The sequence below is a fragment of the Pan troglodytes genome, chromosome X (assembly GCF_028858775.2).
Source record: "Pan troglodytes isolate AG18354 chromosome X, NHGRI_mPanTro3-v2.0_pri, whole genome shotgun sequence".
Taxonomy (NCBI): Eukaryota; Metazoa; Chordata; class Mammalia; order Primates; family Hominidae; genus Pan; species Pan troglodytes.
This window is the reverse complement of record NC_072421.2, coordinates 16,106,503-16,128,306: the sequence shown is the minus strand read 5'-3', so window position 1 is coordinate 16,128,306 and position 21,804 is coordinate 16,106,503. Positions and strand designations below refer to the sequence as shown.

General features: G+C 38.4%; 1 protein-coding gene across 2 annotated transcripts in view; it reads right to left on the bottom strand.

The window, feature by feature from the left end:
* The window catches only part of BMX (BMX non-receptor tyrosine kinase), a 55,823-nt gene that overhangs the window by 21,841 nt on the left and 12,178 nt on the right, over positions 1-21,804 (bottom strand). Inside the window, exons 5-12 of one of the 2 annotated variants that reach the window (XM_016943454.3) lie at positions 18,491-18,610; positions 16,729-16,793; positions 12,144-12,385; positions 9,366-9,443; positions 8,646-8,699; positions 4,741-4,795; positions 3,361-3,440; positions 432-559 (exon numbers count right to left, since the gene is read on the bottom strand). In XM_016943454.3, coding sequence (XP_016798943.1) covers positions 432-559; positions 3,361-3,440; positions 4,741-4,795; positions 8,646-8,699; positions 9,366-9,443; positions 12,144-12,385; positions 16,729-16,793; positions 18,491-18,610 — 822 coding nt within the window. The remainder of the gene's footprint in view (positions 1-431; positions 560-3,360; positions 3,441-4,740; positions 4,796-8,645; positions 8,700-9,365; positions 9,444-12,143; positions 12,386-16,728; positions 16,794-18,490; positions 18,611-21,804) is intronic. The other variant, XM_063804829.1, reaches the window with a different exon arrangement.

The window sequence follows — 21,804 nt, the reverse complement described above, 5'->3', positions numbered from 1 at the left end:
ATATACATAATATATAATTTCTATTTATATATGTAATGATTAGTAAGTGCTAGTGTCAGCATGCAAAAAACCCTGTCATAATAGACAACTGGTCCATGATCCAACGATATGTATATATTTCTATAATATTTTAAATTTATAATCCTCTTGCTTCTATACACAGAAAAACCCTACAAATATTTTTATAAAGAGAATTTCTCTTTCTAAGTCACCCAGTTTACTCAATTTCATTCTTTCTGGCATTAAGGAGAGAATCATGTTATATTCCTGGGAATGTAAGCTAAAAATTATGATAGGCAAAAGACTTGAGAGGATTTTTTCCTACTTTCATGGTTCCCTATATAATTAAGAATATTAGGAGGATCAGTAGTATCCAGGAAAATTGCTATTTTACAACAAGGGCCCATAAAAGAAAAACTAAAATAAGTTACCTGCTGAATTGTGTTGATGATAATGAATAAGCTTTGGAATGGAATCAAAACAGTAGTTTTCTGCCAGGTATAATTTGTTCTCAGCATTTGTATGCACGTGGTAATGTTTGACAGTTCCTTTTTTATCACTAGTAACAGAAAGAATGTTAGAACATTTAAAATAAACAATTAAAGCTTGATTAAGCAAGGGTTAAATAATTATTTTAGATGCATTTGCAAATTTTGGAGAGGGAAGTCAGGGAGGTTTTCTCAGGCTTGGCATCTGGTGTTTTTCTCAGTCTTGACATCTGCTGTAACTATAAAAGTAATTATGGAAGAGAGTTCTTCTCTGAACTCAATGTATCTTTTGGTGCACATATAGATTTCATGTACAGTAAAATTCCAACTTTCCAGGCTTCTCCTCCCTTAGTAAGTGTATAAAACTGGAATCTTCCTTTGATGATCGAGAGAGGCTTGTAGTTCTTCAGGATCATTATTCTGAACATAAATTATCTTATAGGATAATAATGGAGGTGGAAATGAGAGAGATAAAGGTGATTAGGCTGTTGGGTATCCTCACCCCAAAACATGGGAGGAGGCTCTTTTGGGGCATGCAGAATGAAGTAGGTGAGGATGTCCTTTAATTCCTCATGTGAACTTGTACCTTCTCCACATAAAACACTTTTTTCTTTTCCTCTGCTTTTATACAATAATGCTGAATTGATGCACGTTGATTTAAGCTAATCGGGAATAATACACCTGTCTTAGATTGTAGACAATGACATAGTGGTCCAGAACCAGGCTTTGAGTTTAGTTCTATCACTTGCTAGCTACCCTATATGGTTATGCCTGGCATATAAGAAACAGTTAATAAATTGTTGCTGTATAGCAAACTAACACAGGAACAGAAAACCAAATACCACATATTTTTACTTGTAAGTGGGAGATAAATGATGACAACACATGGACACATAGAGGAAAATAGTAGACACTGAGGCTTACTTGAGGGTGGAGGGTGGGAGGAGGGAGAAGAGCAGAAAAAATAACTATTGAATACTAGGCTTAGTAGTTGGGTGATGAAATAATCTCTACAAGAAAGCCGCATGACAAGAGTTTACCTATATAACAAACCTGTCACATGTACCCATCAACTTAAAATAAAAGCTAAAAAAATTAAAAAATTGTTGCTGTAGCATCAACCGAGTAAAAATTGCAAGTACAAAAGGAGAAATGGTTCTTCTCTTTGCTGCAAATGTTTAATCAGCTTTTGGTGTCAGCATACAATTCACTCAAGGCCATTGATGAAGTTTCATAAAAGAGGGCTTCTGTATTCATTTGATTCTTTATCTATTTGCTGATTTATCTACTTGGCTACCTTAAAAAATGAATCTGTAGTCAAGAAACTCAACTACGAGGACATCTGATACCAGGTTTGGCTGAAACTGCAGGGCCAGAAGGCCACAAAACTTTTGATACTCAGTCAACAAAGTATTCTCCTGATTCTTATTGGGTTGGCTTTAGCCAGCATCCAGGTGTTACCATGTGCAAAATAATATATGAGATACACTGGGGACATGGATTCTGGCATTGGAAAGTGCTGTGGGACAATTCAGGTACATCCTATTATCTCAAGTGTAGGTAGGCACTCTGTAAAAAATTTCAAAATAAAATAACGTTTTTATTACTTAATTATTATAAATATACATATATGCACTGTGGGGTAGGGCACATGGGGAAGGCACCAAGGCAGACGATCATTCAATCTAGCTGCTAAAAAAGAGTTGCACACATAGAAATTTAAAAGAAGATCCAAATCAATATTTGACCAGATTCTCATTTCAAAACATTGGGGGTTCAGTGTAAACACAGAGGTGTAGATAAAGAAACATGACTTGGCTATTGGAAGCCCAGCTTCAAATTAGTCACTTAGTAGCTCCAGGTAGGTCTTTATAAGCTCTTTTTGAACCTCAATCCTCTCATCTGCAATATGGTATAAATTAAAACAGCTTTCCCATTTGCTTTGGAGGATGATTAGAAGGAAAAAAAAAGAGCTAACTACCAATAAGAAAGTGGCTTGTAAAACTCTGGAGGAGGATTTTGATGATGATTTGCATGAGATGACTGTGGGGTGTCTTTTATGCCCAAGTGTTAGGATACAGGGAGTGGAGCAGGTAGAACTACTCTTCCCCAGCAACAACAACAACAATAATAGTAAGTACTATTAGTTTATTAAGTGCTTACTATGTGTCAGGCACTGTTCTGGATATAATAGATTAATTAACTCACTCCACTCATAGAACATAACAATCATTATGTTCCCCTTTCAAATGAAGAAGTTGAGGCACAGAGGCTGAGAAACTTGCTCAATGTCACAAAGCCCTATTGAAATAGTAGAGCCAGGATTTGGATCTAGAAGTTTGGCTTCAAACAAGAACTTTTAGTCACACAAAGAGGACAGAGCCCTGGAAGGAAGCTGTGTAGAGAACACAGCAGCACTGAGTCAACCTTCTGCTAACTCTGCACCCAGTGGAAGGGCTTACTAAGAACTGGACACTGGAGTAGGCATCTTTGCTCAGCAGGTGGCTAGGGCTGAGAGTATAGACGCTCCATTGCTATTTTTTTTTTCTTTCCAGGCTTAGACCTGAATGAAAGGGAATCACCCGAGAGTCTCTTAATAAACATTTACTGAGGCATGCTGTGCTCTGGGCACTCTGTTACTGCCTGGAGGGGGGCAGGAGAGGATTAGCCAGAGAATGGCCTCTTGAAAGTAGTGGGGCAAGGATGGTGGGGCAGTGGGGTGAGAGTGGTGGAGGCAACTACAAATGGTCACATTCAATAGAAATACTTTGATTTAAAATTCCATCAGTCTTATCCCAAAATGTGATTGTGACCAGCATATTCAAAGAATATATGCAGAAAGAGAAAAGAAATTAATCCTTATCATACTTACTTCACAGCCTTACTAAATAAGGACACTGTGTACATTCCCACTTGGCTCGAATTTCTAACCATAAATGCTCCTTCTTTTCCCTGAAAAGGAAGGAAAATATAGAAGGAATAGAAAATATTTTCATCATTCTTGAAAATGATTTTGCATGGTAGGTAGTTGGAAAACAAATCTTTTAGATTGACTTTATATATCACAAAGGGCACAGGTTTCTCACTCAGTCTCTTTATAGATCTGCTCTATGTGTATGTGTATGTGTATGAACTCTTCCTCTCCAATTAATATTTAACCCTATCACTTACTTTTCTCGGTGTTGTGCTTATGCAAGCCTAATGTTTTCATCTTTAAGAAATACAATTTAGAACCGTGTATCACCGTATCATGCCTTTGGAAGGTTTTAGAAAACCAAAGATCAAGAATAAATCAGTTGATAAAGTTCTATACTCAAGTTGTCTTTCTTAATGATTTGTGCTAATTCTAAGCAGATCAAAGTTCAGAAAGAGCAGATTATAAACTATGAATGTGACAAAACACCAAATGAAGTCACTACATTCTCACTAGCACCCCTCAAAGAAATAAGTGTAATGTTTAGTGTTTTTATCAGGTTAAGCTATATCAAAGTGTCATTTTTAGAAATCAAAAGAGTTTGCTACTGGCATTCCATATCAATTAGTAATAAAGTCAGATAAACATGTTCTGTATCACATCTGCTATACTCTGGTCTAGGTGCTAACGAGCAGTGACAGAGCTGAGGTTAATGGCTACATTGACGGCCTCCGATAAATCATCTCTCTTATTCATGCTGTGAGCAGTCCCCTCCCATACTGACTCTAGGCTGAGCCATGTGACTTGCTATGACCAATGGGACCTTAGCAAACACAACAAAAGCAGAGACTTGAAAAGTGCTTGCACTGTGGGGCTCGTCCTCTTCAACTACTGCCTTGAGATCACCATGCTGTGAGGAGGCCCAAGTAAGGCACATGGAGAGACTGCTTGGGGAAGAACTGTGGAACTCCAGTTGACTGCCTCAGCTAAACCCAAGCCCCCAGTCAATCCACGACCCAAATGCAGCCACAGGAGTGCCCCTAAGCAAAACCTGCCTAAGAACTGCTGGCCCAGCTGACTCACAGAATCATGAGATATCATAAATCCCACTGTTTCAAGCCACCAAATTTAGGAGTGGTTTATTATGCAGCAATAGATAATGGACACAGAAGTAGTGGCTAGACATGAAGAGTCAGGCAACCCACAGACTGGACAAGCAACACTACAATGACTTGACTATATAATTAGCAGGAAGGTTTCTATGAGAAATGCATCAACCTCTGGACCCCAAAATGCAAAGAGATTCTGTGAGGCTGTTTTAAAGACAAGACTATTTACCTTTTGTCTGAGTAACTGTTCAGATTGTGATCTGGAGATGTTACCAGCAAACCAGCTGCAAAAGGAAAAAAAATTATATGTGAGAATCAATAAGTTTTAGATTGTATAGCTTGACACTCAACTTTCTAATCTGTGAAATGAGGCATTGGCTTACCTCAGGGGTTTCCAAGCCTAACTGCTCCAGAGAATGATTTGAGGAGCTTTTCAGAAATACAAATGCTTAAGTCCCCACTACCAAATTCTGATGTTGGGGTGGAGTCTGCACATCTAATTTTTAAATGGGCTGGCATTTAGGAATCTTTGGTTTTCTTCTAGGTGACTTCTAAGTTTTCCTACATTTTACCATTTTGAGTAAGGGCTAGAGATTAGACCTATGAAGAATATTCCAAGAGGAAAGTCAGGGCTGCCAAGGATGAAAGCCCTTGTCTTCCAATCATATAATTTCCTTGTAATAATCTGATTATAACATCTATTTTCACATCAAATGCTTTTACTTTATATGTGGAGCTCAACAGGCCAAGAGCTGTTTCTCATGTGAGGGCAATAATGTCTGTGGCCTTTGGGCTTTAGACAGAATGTCCTACTTAGGAAATGAGTAAAAGTAGGGCATGAGGTGGGATGTAGCATGGGTTTGGGTGAGTGGGAGGCCCCACTGGCTAGAAGATAACATCTGCAGAGGAAAGAAGTACAAGAGGGGGGTGAGGGTAGAAGGGAGGAGTTACAGGAGAAATTCAATGTAGAAGGTAGCTCAGAACTTGGCAGGAATGGATGGGAAGTGGTTCTTTGTATGATCTCTGTATGAGTTTTGGGAAGGGATGTCAGCTGGTGGACAGCTCAATAAAATAGAAAGAGCCTTAGGTCACCCAGCTTGGAGGTCTGGGTTCTAGGCATAACTTCCCTATGTGTAATTGTATGACTTTGAACAAGCCATTTGGCCTTGTTTGACCTTGGACTTCCCTACCTATAAAACTAGGGAGAGGGTTGATCTTGATAAGTTTGAAAGTCTCTTTTAACTCTACCATTATGGATACTGTATAACTAACACTTGAAATTTTAACTGATCGTTTTTCTTATTAGTCAACATTTTAAGGTAATACTAGCTAATCAAAAGGCCCTTCAGGGGCTGTGATACAGGATATATACCTACAGGGGAATAGGCGGAAGAAAATCAAGAATCAGGAGAGAGGCCTGGAGAGGCAAGGTGATATAACCTATGTACCCTATACATTATACCTCCCACACACATACAAACGTTGCCTGTGTCATAATTTTGCTGAGGCCTGCCTCTTATTGTTTTAAATAATATTTCAGTATTCAATGACAGAGCAGCAGAGTCCTAGGCCTAAGGTTGTTTTTTTTTGTTTTTTTTTTTGTTTTTTTTTTTGTTTTTTTTTTTGACAGGGTCTCACTCTGTCACATAGGCTGGAGTGCAGTGGTATGATCTCGGCTCACTACAGCCTCGACCTCCCGGGCTCAAGTGATCCTCCCACCTCAGCCTCCCAAGTAGTTGGGACTACAGGAATGGGCAACCACACCTGGCTAATTTTTGTATTTTCGTAGAGATGAGGTTTTGTCATGTTGCCCCGGCTGGTCTCAAACTTCTGAGCTCAAGCGATCTGCCTAGCTCAGCCTCTCAAAGTGCTGGGATTATAGGCATGTGCCACCGTACCTGGCCAGGCCTAGTCTTAACACACGATTTTCTATCTAAATCTCAGGGCTTAGTGCTTCTGTCTTTAATGGAATTGACTGGAATTGCTCATGAAGTTATGGCCATAAAACAAAAACTCCCATGACACTGATAGAATAGGAAGCTGGGAGCATTAAGCACAACGTGAGGTGACTGAGTCCCAGATCCTATAGCCCTATAATCCCGAGCTCCTTTTGGTATCTTTTTGATTTTGAAGAGGACAAGTCTTCCCTGAGAACTTCCTCAATGTCTGTCTCTCACACACCACTTGCATTCAGAAAAGATGGGAATAGAGACTGTTTAAATGGTCATATCTGGGCTTACCCAATCAGAGAAAGACTTCTAATTTATTTAAATGCTAAAGAGTACAATCCAAAATTAGAGGTTCACTCCCATTGGTTTAAGTCTTTGTGTTTCATTAAAGGGCAATTATCTTTGGAAATGGCCATGCGTTGGTCATTCTCAGTCTTTTATGTCTTAGTATGAATTATTCCATCAATGCTTTCCTGAGAATAGATGTTAGGGAAGAAAGTAAAGCCGAAAGAGAGCTAGAAGGTGATAAAGAGACCATGCCCAAAGATGTGGAGGGTACAGCACATCTTCCCCAATGCAACAGGTATGGCTAGGACCAGGCTGGGTTAGAGATGAGAGGAGGAGTGAAAACAGTAGCATGTACTTTGTAAAAGCTCTTGTTTCACATGTAACCAATAAATCAATAATACAACACTTGTACAAAAACAGAACTGGAAATATGCATAATCCTAGTGTCCAAGTGAATTCTGTGCCATTTGGTATCAAGTGTCTGAGAAATGCAATATGCTCAATTATTCCCACCTCTTCTTAACACTAATCTTTACATCTAGGAGACAATTATTTGTCCCTATTTGTAGAATGATAGACCCTTAGATTTTGGAAAGAACCTTAATAGCCACTTAGGCCAACCTTCTCAGTATATTTGGGGTGACCACACGTTCTTATTTGCCCAGAAGTCCAGTTTATGTCAAATGTCCAGGTGTAATTTTTATTTTAATTTTTGTGAGCACATAGCAGGTATATATATATATATATATATATATATTTGTGTGTGTGTGTGTGTTTGTGTTTGTTTTTTTTTTTTTTTTTGAGACAGAGTCTTGCTCTGTCGCCCAGGCTGGAGTGCAGTGGCGCCATCTCGGCTCACCATAGCAGGTATATATATTTATGGGGTACATGAGATATTTTGATACAGACATGCAATGCATAATAATCACATCATGGATTATGGGGTATCCATCCCGTCAAGCATTTATCCTTTGAGTTACAAACAATTAATTATACTCTTTAAGTTATTTTAAAATGTATAATTAAGTTATTATTAACGGGTATAATTTTTAATAGTGCACTTTTTCTCTTTCAAAAGTATCCCAATTTTGATGTTAAATGAAAAGGTTGGCTGGGTGAGGTGGCTGACGCCTGTAATCCCAGCACTTTGGGTGGCCGAGGCAGATGGATCACCTGAGGTCAGGAGTTCAAGACCAGCCTGGCAAACATGGCGAAACCCTGTCTCTACTAAAAATACAAAAATTAGCTGGGCGTGGTGGCAGGCGCCTGTAATCTTAGCTACTCGGGAGGCTGAGGCAGGAGAATTGCTTGAACCTAGGAGGTGGAGGTTGCAACGAGCCGAGATCATGCCATTGCACTCCAGCCTGGGCAACAAGAGCAAAACTCTGTCTCCAAAAAAAAAAAAAAATGACAAGGTCATCCTAAGAATAGAGATCTGTCGACATAAATATTGCCATGTTCAAGGTCTCATTTGTGCTACCCTGTAAAATTACTGCATCATTAACAACTTCTCCAAAAATATTACTCAATGTTAATAAGAGCTTTCAAACATCACCTTAATTAGAGGTCTCCAGGAAAGAAATAATGAGCAGAAACATTATATGTTACATCTACAAAGATAAAGTGAAATGAAGGTGACGCTGGACATATGATAAATCCAATGAGTATTTGCATCCAATTTAGATAATCCAGTTTTGGGGAAAATATTTTCATTGGTAACAACCCAGCTCATTGTCACCTGTCATCTAGATAAATGACCCAGAACATTACGTGAGTTTACCCATGTAAATACAGCCTCCTGAGACGGTCTCAGCCATCTGTTTTAATGTCTTTGAGGAAGAGAGTAGAAGTATCTATGTCTAATTTTAGAAGAACCCAGAAGACTTTCAATACTCACTCATAATCATCCAGGTTTTCCTCTTCTTCAGATGAACTTGACTCAGGGAATTCCCTTAAGAAGAGTTGAGAAAAACGTGAGTGCAAAAAAGCACCAAGAAATAATCCAAGTGCATAGCCATGCAATATCAAATCCCACCCTGATTTTATCCACCTAAATAACATTTAGATTGTTAGGTTTCTCCTTCTGCACCTGGCAAGGTATCAACACAGCAACAGTAAAGAGAGAGTCATTCAAAAGTTGGGCTTATGCCAAGTTTTAATGAAAGAATGGTTCTTTGATACAGGAGATCCCCAGGAGGCCCCCAGAAGAACTTATATTTCTTTGACTTTTTCCAAAGAGTGGGCTCATGAAATAGATGAAGACTCCTTCAGAGATGGCTGTAGTATAAAGTTAAAAAAAAATTGGGTTGTGTATATAGCTATTCTTATGGAAGAGTTATTCAACTCTAGGTTGCTTTTCTTCCCTGCTAGAGATGCCTGGGTCAGGTATACTAATGTTTGTGCTACTACTGGATGCTGGCTAGGAATAGTCAGTGCAAGAAAAACTAGAACCCAAAAGCCATCCATTCAGGGTTCAGAGAGGCAAACTACATAGACTTTTTTGGTTTATATTTACCTTAAGTAGAAAGCCTAGCTGCAAAATTATTGCAAGTTTGGTTAGTTTTCCTGAAAATGGAAGCATATTCTGGATGTAGAAGAATATCTGAATTTGATTTACCATGAAATCTTTGAGGTGGTGTGATTTACATTTCTTTCTTTTTGGTTACTGCTTGCAGCATCTTCACTGCTGCTGCTACTGCAAAAAAGAGACATTTTATAAGTTTATAAACATATGTCTACTTATAAATTTTAAATGACAAAAGTAATTTTGTTCAGATATGTTTTATCTTTATTTGACATTTTGACCCACACATTTCACTTGTTTGGGAAATTTAAGCTAATGAGTTACTTTCACATTTTGGTTCTTTCAGGCATTCCAATAAAAGCAGTAGTCTGGCAACATTTCTAAACAAAAGAAAATTGTTAATAATGGCTCATAATTACCCCAAACAATGGAAAATCTAGATTAATAAATCATCTTGACTGGATTTGCCCTGATTTTCTTATATATATGCAAGCATTCTGTCACTTATATATTTTAAAATAACTTATTTTCCTCTTAGCTATTGTGACTACAATTAAAATTCTTGAAAATGCTGATCTTTTTACTCCTTCTGGACACAGATGGATCAGGAGGATTTTCATCATCCTCTGCCATAGATCATTTTATCTCTTTTATTTGGGGTATTAAGCAGAGCATGAAGAAGTGCCTACCTCTCAAAGTCTAAAGGCTGTTTTATCTGGAATGTGGAACCTATTTCCTGTTTGCCTTCATAGTCCAGACTTTTTTCAAAACCACAGTTCATAGAAACAAGCTTCCTTAGCAAGGAAATGCTCCCCTGGCTCTATTTCAAGGAATGCCTAGATAAAGCCCTTAAACTCTAAAATGCCTCTCTCTCCACCTTCCCAAAGAGCCTTGCCCACTAGAATAGCTTTTATTTAGCCTTGTTGTTTCTAAAAACACTTAGAGAATGTCCATCAATAGTGCATCACTTAGGTTTACCTAGTATCTATACAACTGGTACTTACAGACATTAAAAATAATCAGGCAATTTGCACAACAATGTAAATGTACTTAACACTACTGAACTGTATGCTCAAAAATAATTAAGATGGTAAACTTTATGTTATGTATATTTCACCAAAATTAAATGAAAATGAAATTTTAAAAGTCAGGTGTATCCTCATGTATTCAAATAGGAAAAATGCTGAAGATGTCAAGTGAAAAGAACAAATGACAAAGACTGTATCATGAGAACTTACTTGCTTTTGTATGCACATGGCCACATGTGCATAGAAAACATTTTAGGGGAATGTAAATGGAATATTCTGTAATATTTGAATGATTTAATGGGGGCATAGATTATCTTACTAAACAGAAAGTAGATTAAAAAGAAGCTCAGGGAAGATTGTAAGAATGACAGAAAGTTGATAAAAAGTATTATCCCATATATGAGATAAGAATCATGGCTGCACTTTAAAAAGTCAAGCTCCATGAAGACCTTTTAGCAATTATTATAATTCACTTGCAGATGCAATGCTGCTCATGCTAAGAGGTGATCAATCAATCCTTTGTTAAAATAACTAGCTTCCTGAAGTTCTAGGGAAAATCCACAGTTGGGACTAAACCTAAGGAGGTGCAAATCTAAAGGAGTGTCAAAAACTCTATAATGGCAGCAACCCCATGTGAATCGACAGTTCTTCCTGGTTATTTGAAAACAGGGCAGTCAGTTTCACCTCACACCTCTCTCGATGAATCACTGGAGTTTCTGTCAGGAAGGGGACCTGGAACACAATTAACATGACTTTCACTCTCCTTGCAACTGGGTTTACTGATCCTCTCCTTCCACAAGAATGGTGGGCTGCAGGCACACAAATGTAACCCCATGCCTTGGGCACCAGGTATAGATTAATACACTAGGATTCTAGCTCCACTTTGGAATGAAAGGGACCATGGCTTAGTATATTGAAAAAAAAATCAAGAAGAACACACTTACATTATTTCAAATTCCGTATGGCTCTGTATTATTGAAACTTTGAGTAATTGGCTTTAGACAAAAACGATGAGGATGGAAAGAACAAAGGAATAAAAGGACATGGGAAAAATAACTAAGAAAAGAGATACATGGTGAGTCAGAGAGATGCTCTGTATCCATTGTGGGGAAAGGCAGACATAACTTCCCTGCAGGGATGCTGATAAATGAGTGAGAAGATGGCAGAGAGTAGACAACATGATAGGAAGGAGGTCTGAGACAGGAAATAAGGAAGCGGAGTCACTTGACCCTTTCCATATGGTCATCTTGCAATTCAATTAAACATTTATTGGGCATCAAGTGTAGGGCAAATTCAGTGCCATACCAAGAGATACATACATACACAATTTACATGTTGCCTTCAAGGAATTTTCAATTCTGGCTTTAGATAGAATCTTTAGGCTAAAAACTGTGAGAAGACTAATCAGGTCAGGAGAGGTGAGGTTGTACATTCCAAGAAGACAGGCCATGGCCTTGCTTGAAATGCTATTTGCCATTTGGCTAGTGATACTGGAGCACATTACAAAAGTAAGCCCATCCTAAGCTCTTTCATATAAAGGATAGATTTTTAAAGATTCTGTATTCTGGAATGTGGAGATATTTGGGGGGAGAAGGAGGAGAAAGGGAAGGGAATACAATGATCAGGCATTACTGAGATCATTAGATTGGATAATCTAAATGGAAAATCTATGCTTCTCAGCCCCAGTGGGGCCACTGCTTCCCCAGGCTTCTGGCTCAAGCACTGAACATTTTCTGAGAGGACAGCCTAAGACCTGGATCAACAGCTTTGAGGCTGAGGTCCACGGCAGCGGGGTAGTGTTTACTCTACATGCTGGGCAGCCCATCTGAAAGCTGGGGATTACCTTTTCAGTTTTCTTACTTGCCACCAGTCAGGGAAGTCTTCCCTTGGAATATACTGCATGTTGAAGTTTGGCTGGGAGCCATAGATTTTCTTTGAGTTGCTGTCATATTGGGCTAGACTGGTACTTGAAGATGGTGGCTGGGAGCCATAGTTTTTCTTTGATTCGTTGTCATATTGGGCTAGAGTGGTACTTGAAGATGGTGCATCCATTTTGAGAACAGGAACTGCCCGAGGTATCTTCAGCTTTGGAGGGGAAGAGATTTTAATACATCACAGTGAGGCACAGATTCAGGTACCGGGAACTGACAATTAAGTATATCAGTTCTTGAAAGAGAGAGAAAGGAAGGAGAGAAGGGAGGGAGGAAGGGAGGAAGGAAAGAGGCAAGGAAAGAAGAAAGGTATGAGCAAGGATATGGAGCAACTGGAACTCATACTTTTGCTGGTTGGAGTATGAAGTGGTACAACAACATTGGAAATTTGTTTGCAGAATCTAGTAAATCTGGATGTGCATCTGGTCATACCCTACGACTCATAAATTTTACGTATATATACACAACAGGGAAACCAAAAGACCTGTAAAAGAATGTTCATAGCAGAATTATTTTAATTAGATAAAAACTAGAAACTGCCGACATGCCCATCAAGAGGATAAAATAATAAACATGTTGTGGTTGTTGAAGGCTGAAAAATGGTCTCCCGAATATGTTCATGTCCTAATTCCCAGAACCTGTGAATACCTTACGTGGTAAAAGAGACTTTGCAGATTGTAATTAAGGATTTCGAGATGGGGCAACTATTCTGGATTTTGTGGGGGTGGGCCTGATGTAATCAAAATGGCCTTTATAAAAGGGAGATAAGGTGGTCAGAGATTAGAGAGCTGTGAGGATGGAAGCAGAGGTTAGAGAGCAGAGGTGCTGCAGCCTTCTGGTTCTGCAGACAGGGGAAGGAACCAGGAACCAATAAATGTAAGTACCCCTTAGGAACTGGAAAATGCAAGGAAACAGAATCTTCCCTAAAGCTTCCAGAGGAAACACAGCTGTGCAGACCCATTTTAGACATATGATCTTCCAAACTATAAGAGAATAAATGTATGTTGCTTTAAGCCACTAAATTTGTGTAGTAATTTGTTAGAACAGTAATAAGAAACCAAAACAGTTGTATATTCACACAACTGAATTCTATACAATGATGACGGTAAATATAATCACATACTAAAAAAATAAGCGAATCTCACAAATTGAAGAAAAGAAGACACACAATAAATGACTATACACTTTATAATTCCAGTCATATAAAAGTCAAAATCAGGCAAACAATCTATGATGTTATAAATCAGGTTAGCAACTACTTTTGGAGGGTAGTAGTGACTGAAAGGGAACATCAGGGTGTCCCTGGGGTTCTGTGATGTTGTGTTTCTTTATCTGAGGGTGGATTATACAGAATTGTTCAGTTTGTGAAAATTCATCAAGCTGAACACTTAGGATTTGTGTGCTCTTCTATGTTAATGTTATATTTCAGTTAAAAATTCACAATATGTGTGTGTGTGTCTGTGTGTGCGTGTGTGACAGAAAGAGATGCATTTAATATTTTTTCATGCTATATTTTAGTTTTTCAGAAATTTCATTTACTTGGAGTTAAGGCTTTGACATTCTGGAAATTTTAATTATGCAGGACAGTGTTATTTATGAGCTGTGAAGTGGGCTATGTCCAAAGAAAAATGCACTGGGAAGTTCCTTAAATGGAAATCATTTAAGGAAATCTCTTTGAACAGAACAACTACAGAGCTGATTTTTATTTCCTCCATTCAGAAAATAAGCCCTCTACTGAATACTCTGGTAAAAAACAAAACAAAGAGAAACATACTTTACATGATACCCTCTGATCCCTGGTTCATTTGGGAAGCTTATAATCAAAACAGGCTTATGAACCCTTAGCCACTGATTTGCCTAGCTGATAATTTTCAATATATTGGCCAAAAAGTTCCCTGCTGGAGACTAGATGCAATGGTTTCTGGCTCTTAATTATCTTCTGCTCTTAGAGTTGTCAAAAACAAACTTTATTGGTAATTCATCCTTTTTAAAGTGCAGAATTCAGTGACTTTTGTAAATTTATCAACTTGTATAACCATCACCACAGCCCAGTCTTTCCATCACTCCAATAAGATCCTTCATACCTATTTGCAGTCAATTCTCATCCCTACTCTGGTCCCAGGCAACCACTGATCACCCTTTGTTTCTATAGATTTGCCTAATCTGGGCGTTTCTCCTAGGTGTTTTAGAGGGCCATACTTTTCAAGCTTCAGGACTGAAACATATTTTCAAACCCAAACAGCAATGTTGCTAATAACAAAGTAAAAACTCCTAACCATTATAATTGTTTCCTAGGGCTACCATGACAAATTGCTACAAGTTTGGTGGATTAGAACCACAAAAATTTATTATTTCACAGTTCTAGAGGCTAGAAGTCAAAATCAACATTTCAGCATTGCCATACTTATTCTGAAGCCTCTAGGATAAAATCTTTCCTTACCTCTTCCAGCTTCTGGTGGTTCCAAGTTGCTATGGTTTGGATATTCGACCCCTCCAAATTTTATGTTGACGTGTGATCTCCAGTGTTGGAGGTAGAGCTTAATGGAAGGTATTTGGATCATAGGGGCGAATCCCTCATTAATGGCCTAGTGCCATTCTCATGGTAGTGAATGAGTTCTCACTCTATGATTTCCCATGAGAGCTGGTTGTTGAAAAGAGCCTGCTATCTCCCTTCCCTCTCTCTTGTTTCTTCTCTCTCACCATACAATTTCTGCACACACTAGCTCCCCTTCCCTTCTGCCATGAGTGGAAGCAGCCTAAGGCCCTCATCAGATGCAGATGCCAGTGCTATGCTACTTGTACAGCCTGCGGAACGGTGAGCTAAATAAACCTCTTTTCTTTATCAATTACCCAGCCTCAGGTATTCCTTAGTAGAACACAAATGGACTAAGAAACAGGTGTTCCTTGGCCTGTGGTAACATAACTTCAATCTCTTCCTAGGTCTTCACATGGCCTTCTCCTCTGTGTATGTCTCTGTGTCCTCTCATCTTACTAGTCATTGGATTTATGGCCCACTCTCATCTTTCACGTGATTTCATCTTGATCTTTAACTAATTACGTCTGCAAAGATCCTAGTTCCAATAAGGTCACATTCTGAGGTTCTGCATGGATATGAAATTTGGGGGACATTATTCAGTCTACTACAATAATGGATTATTTTTGTCTTTCATGTTGATTCACGAAAATTATGTGGCTTTTACTTAGAAAGAGAGAAGTGTGTGCGAATGTGTGTAGCTGAAAATAAGTACCCAAGACACCATAGATCCAATAGATGGGTGGAGATGTCCCCTTGCTTTCAGGTGAACTTCCAGAGAACCAATGGGAAGCCATTTTTTGTGTATCGTGGCATTTGAGGAGGCTCACACCTGCCTGGGAACCCTAAAAACAGAAGGCTGTGGCTATGAACCCAAGAGAGTAGAGCAAAAAGACAGCAGTAGCCTGTACTTCGAGAGAGAGCTACATACAGCTTAATTAACCAGAGCAATCAAGGTTTTGTTTGTTTTCTTATAGGCCAACTCCACTCTTGGGAAAAAGTTGGCTGACAGCCATCTTGAAAGATTGAGGGCTGAAAATCCAAGAGCTGAGGATCAAGATCTCTCCCCTGTCATAAAACTACATATGGATCTGCCCTTCAGTAGGAAATTCCTAAAAGTCTCCCATGAGATAAAGAATCAGTGCTGGAAAACTCACTCCGATACCACCACCACCAAATCATGATAGAAACAGCTATGTGTGTCTTTTTTTAATTAGACCTCATCTTCCTTGGAACTAACTCTGAAAGGGCCATGAATCTCAGCCCCCCCAAAATCCCTCCCCAAAAGCATGCTGCCAGGTGATGCAGGCCCAAGCCAGGTGACGGATGTTTAACTTAGAATGATGTTTGCAGTCATGTGATAATAACACTGGATGGAACAATTCAGAGGCTGTTCTCATGATTACAAGTAATGGGGACATTTTTATCATTTGAGAGTGACTGCAAAACTATGGAATCTGGCAAAGACTTTATTTGGAAGCAGGGAAGAAAGCCCATTGAATAGCTTTGAAGGGATAATGGAGGGAAAGAATTATGTTGTTTTCTGCTTTTGTCCTATTGAGTTTCATTTCAACACCAGGATACTTCCACAAAGCAGTCTTGGCCATGTTGATGGTAAGGAAAGAATGACAGCTAATAACAGCTGCCTGTTATGTGTGATGCCATCTTAAGGACATCTCCCGCATGCACCCATTTTTTCTTTTTTTTTTTTTTGGTGACTATTTATGGGCTTACTGGCTAGGAAAAGACACAACAATGAAATGCAAAAATATGAGATATTACAATGGTTCCATATTTGAATCCACTATTCAATACCACCCATAGCTATTATCTAGAGCTCATGGTTTTTCTCTCTTTGCTGAGAAGTCTAAATGAATTCCACATTTTCTAGTCTTGAATCTGGCAACTCTTGGTTTATTTAATATAGCCTGACCATGAAAAACATTTTTAAAATGTTGACTTACCACTCTGTCTGGGAAGGTGGGAACTCTGTGTTTCTCTTCATTGACTGCAGTATGCAGATTAGCATCTGAACATTAAAACAAAGTAATATCAGAAGGAACTTTAAACAAAACAAAGAGAAACACTCAATGTTATGAATTAAAAGAATGAACCAGCTTGTGTGAGCAATACTCCAGATTAAGTGAATCCAGACACAACATCTGGAGTGATTCTGTAGCTTTCCTATATAAGGCCCAACTCCTATGTAGGCCATGTATCCTGGAAAGAGGATGGATCAAGGCATCTTGGACAAAAAGAAATAAAGACACCTAACTTTTTCTCTTTTAGTTGTTATGCCCATGGACTTCCCAGTAGCTCAGCAGAAGAAGCCAAGGGAATAAATTATACTTGGACAGATAGACAGTATTACAGCTGCTCAGGAGCTGCAACACCTCTACACTCTGTAGTTTTCCTCAGAGGCACAGCACCTGTGGCACCCAGAACACATGGTGAGTGTCATCCAGACAGAGCCTAGGAAGGCAATCCCAAGGCAGTGCTCTCTCTGGCCTTTTTCCTGCTCCTTCCAGAAAGTTAGGGCATTGTCAAAGCTGGAATCTGACCTGCTAGGTAATGATAATAGACCAAATAGACCATAGACAAAACCACTGGGGAAAATGATTAATACCATAAGGAGACATTACTCCTCAGTCCCTTACAGTGGAGCGAAGACCCATGTGCAACCAATCTGTATAGTTCATTAAATAACTATAATTCATGAGTATATAGAGCAATGTGATGTAGTTGAGATTAATAAATATTCACTGTATAGTCTAATTAAGATGGAAAACACAATGAATATTTATTAATTGATTTTTTGGGGGTAAAATGACCAGTATTAACATTAACATGATTGTTGGGTATCAATACTGTTATGAAGTGAATTTAAAAAATATTTTATGTGCCTGTATCTTTTCTAGTTCATGAAGTTCTATTTTGTAGCTGATCTCATTCAATTCTTTAAAGCCATTGTAATCCAGGCATATTTTGTCCAGGCTGGTAAAACTGTTACCAAAATAAGTTATCCTATTTTGTATTTATCAACAACTTTATGTTAAATAATTATAAACTTTAAATACATATAAGTCCCTCTTGTTTCCCTGGGAGTACAACTCTGGATAGAATCTGATTTCACGTAAAGCAGCCCCTTCTCTCATGTCATTAAGAAATTAACACACATATAGAGAATGGCAAACTGCTTTAAATATATATTTTAAAATTTGACCATCATTTTAGTATATATGGTGATGAAAAGTGTTACTTAAATTATATCTTTTTTTTTTTAAATAATGTTGTTTTTTCAGTTTGTGATTTTCGTTATTTATACGAAGAGCGAGCTGGTTTTCTTACCAAACTGGAAACCTAGCTGTTTAAACTATGATGACATATCTAACATATTCTACCTTTTTGGAGTTTATCTTGAACCAAGAAAAATTATGGGAGGAAATAACCGCTCATTGCTTGATTAATGATTCAAATTTTTAAAATGTTTCTCATGAAATGAAAGAATGGCAGATGTTAATATTGTTATTATCTTAATGGCCATGACTCAATTGACCCTAGAATGAGATTTCATTTGTCACATAGCATCTGCAAGGCTGAATTTTCATGATGCCAACCAATCTGGCACATCTTGTTTTCTGGCAAGCTCTTCTGGCCTCTGGCAGGTTTAGCCTAATGGAGCACTATCCACCCAACGTCCAGTCCAACAGAGGAATCACACATTACATGCTTCCCAGAGGGTACATCCTGGGGCTGCTTTACAACTCTGCTGGCAACACAGGAACTTCCCGTCCACGAAGAACCCACTATGGTACTTGACCAGCAGGTGGGGGTTACCCCTTATCTCTGAGGAGCAGACAGGAAGAAAACAAGACGTTAGCAAACGTTGATCCAAGAGGAGAAACATTCAGTAAGTGCTGTTATCACAGAACAATAACAACCCCATTTGGCCAGCAACCAAGGTAAGAGCAAATGGTTCCGGAAGGATATAGGTCTTTCACTCAACAGTTAATAAGCCAAAAAGAAAAAAGAAAAGTCTAACCATGAGTATGTTGAGAACAACACAATTACATATCATTTTTGAAGAAAAAATAACTAGTAAAATGCATATACAGATCAGCTTGATGTTAGGATTTTAGAGATATATCTGTAAAGAAAGTGAGTGGGTTACAACACATGGTGTTTTCTTGTGGCAGAAGGGGAAGGGTGGGGCTAAATTTTAGCAAAAGGTTCTAAAGAAAAAGGCCTGGATAAACATACACTTCCATCTACTTTTTATTGTGAAAATTTTCAAATGTACAGAAAAGTTGCAAGAATAAGATTAATACAATGAGCATCCATATGCCTTTTACCTAGATTCACCAATTATTAACTGATTTCCACATCTGCTGTATCTCTTTCTCTCTGTACATATGTATTATTCTTTAAATTTTAAAATCATTATTATATTGTGCTTAATAATTTATGAGGAAGTAGTAGATGGTATGACCTAAATAATGTCATCCATAAATGCTTCAGCACATAACTTATATTAACAAGGATGTTCCCTTATATAACTGTAATACGATTATCAAACTCAAGAAATTTAACACTGATACAATATTATTATTATTATTAATTTTTTAAATTTTTTAATTTTTATTTTACTTTAAGTTCTGGGATACATGTGCAGAACGTGCAGGTTTGTTACATAGGGATACATGTGCCATGGTGGTTTGCTGCACCCATCAACCCATCATCTAGGTTTTAAGCCCCCCATGCATTAGGTATCTGTCCTAATGCTCTCCCACCCCTTGCCCCTCATCCCCCAACAGGCCCTGGTGTGTGATGTTCCCCTCCCTGTGTCCATGTGTTCTCATTGTTCAACTGTCACTTATCAGTGAGAACATGCGGTGATTGGTTTTCTGTTCCTGTGTTAGTTTGCTGAGAATGATGGCTTCCAGCTTCATCCATGTCCCTGCAAAGGACATGAACTCATTCTTTTTTATGGCTGCATTTATTATTTAAAATATATTTCATCTTTAAAATTTTTCTAATTATTCCAATAATGGCCTTTATAATCACTCACTTTTTTTCTGATCAAGGATCCAATTCAAAATCAAACATGGCACTTAGTTTCCCTTAATTTAGAACTGCTTCTCATCCCTTCCTTGACTTCTGTGACTTTGACATGTTTATACTAAGGAATGAATGGTTTATGGGGCTACTTTCCTAGGAATATGTGCATATTTTAAAAAGCCACGGGAATAGGGCAATGTATAATTCAAATAAATGAAACTGTAATCTATAACAAATTAGCCTCTTTTGAAATACAACAGAGAAACCTACAAGATCTTAGTATATTTTAAGAAGAGTATCTAGGTGAGAAGGGCTGGTTCTATATGTGCCTTTAACTCTTTCTCTCTTGACCTTATGTTCATCTTGAGATTTCCTTATGTTGATCCCAGGAGAGTTATGCTTATCCTTACAGTCCTGACTCAAGGAAGCGTATGGAGATAATAATTACTTTGCTGGGTCATTGGGAGGCTGTTAGATAATGTATGTAAAGCACCCAGCAGTGTTTGGCCCAGAGTAAGTAGGTGTTCAATAAACAGTAGGCTTTAGTGATATCATTCCCTTAATTTAACTTAGCTCAGTTTAGCTGAAAATGCTGGCATTAAAAAACTTTACTAATGAGAATTAAAGGGAAATTATGACAGAAATCACAAAAGGCAAAAAGAGTTAAAATTATAAAACGTAAGTTTCTGATTTTGGTTCCAAATGGCCATTGCAATCTCTTGGGCACATTACTTGCCTTCCTGCTCTCTAAGCTTCTGGCCTCCACGTGTTGGGATTCCTATTATTTCCTTACTACATGGATTTGGTTTCCTGGGTAACTAATTCTTTTTCCAACCAAATCCAAAAGTCTACATTGCAACAGTCTCACCACCTAATAACGACAATAAGAGGAACTCATATATTCATATATCCATAGGACTTTACATTTATGTATTTTCCTTTACATATGTCCTCTAATTTAATCGATTCAAGAACCTGAGGGGTAGCTATTGTTATTACATCTCTCACAGAGTTAGGTAAACTGAAGTGCAGAGAGGTAGTACAATTGCTCAAGTTCACAAGCTTAATAAATAGCAGACCTGAGACTCAGCCTCAGGCTTTTTCTACTACATTACGATGTACAGGTGCCAACTCCTCTGCAAAACCCCCTTCTGTTTTAATTTTTGGAAGGAAGAGCACATTTTTTCCACATCTGGTTAGCTGAATTCAGAACCATGATAATTGACACACACTCCTATGCTACCACTGAATCAGCCCAAACCTTCCAAGTGTAGGTTAATATCTGGAAAATTCTGTCTTAAATGTCTACCTCAGTTTATAATGCTTGAGCCAAATAATAGACACAAAAGGCAGGAGGAGCCATTATAGCACAATGAAACTTTGTAGGGGAGAATATTTGAGCAGGAGAACCTCTTTGTTTTCCTGCAGCAGGTTGGTTGGCCAACTTGACAGCAAATCCCACGCACCTTCTTTCTCACTATCTTCCAGCACAGAGACTGGAAAAAAAAGATACTGTCTTCTTGCCTCCTTTGTACACATCAATGGCCATCAGATATAGTTCTGGATGATGTGACATAAGCACAAGTTTGCAGGGAGGCTTCTGGGAAGGCTTGGAATCTCTCCTGCAGCTTCTAAGGATAACAGAGCAGAAAGCTAGGAGGAGCCTGCATCCCTACTGACTTCACTGAGTTGCTGCACTAGCCCTTGACTGACTGCCTATCTTTGCATTTGTTACTGTGAGAGAAGAACAAAAGTGGATTTGTTTCAGCAACTGTTTGATGTCTTTTTACCTGCAGCCCAAAACATCACTAACTGATACAAACCACTTACTGTGCATAGAGACAAACCACTTATTGTGCATATGGCAGCTGTAGTGATGGGGACTCTGCAGTTTTATGAGGGGCTAGGAGATGTGTTTTTGCTTCTTCCTCTGCTCTTCCTTTACATTTCATATGTCTTCACATGAGCTGCTCAGACACATG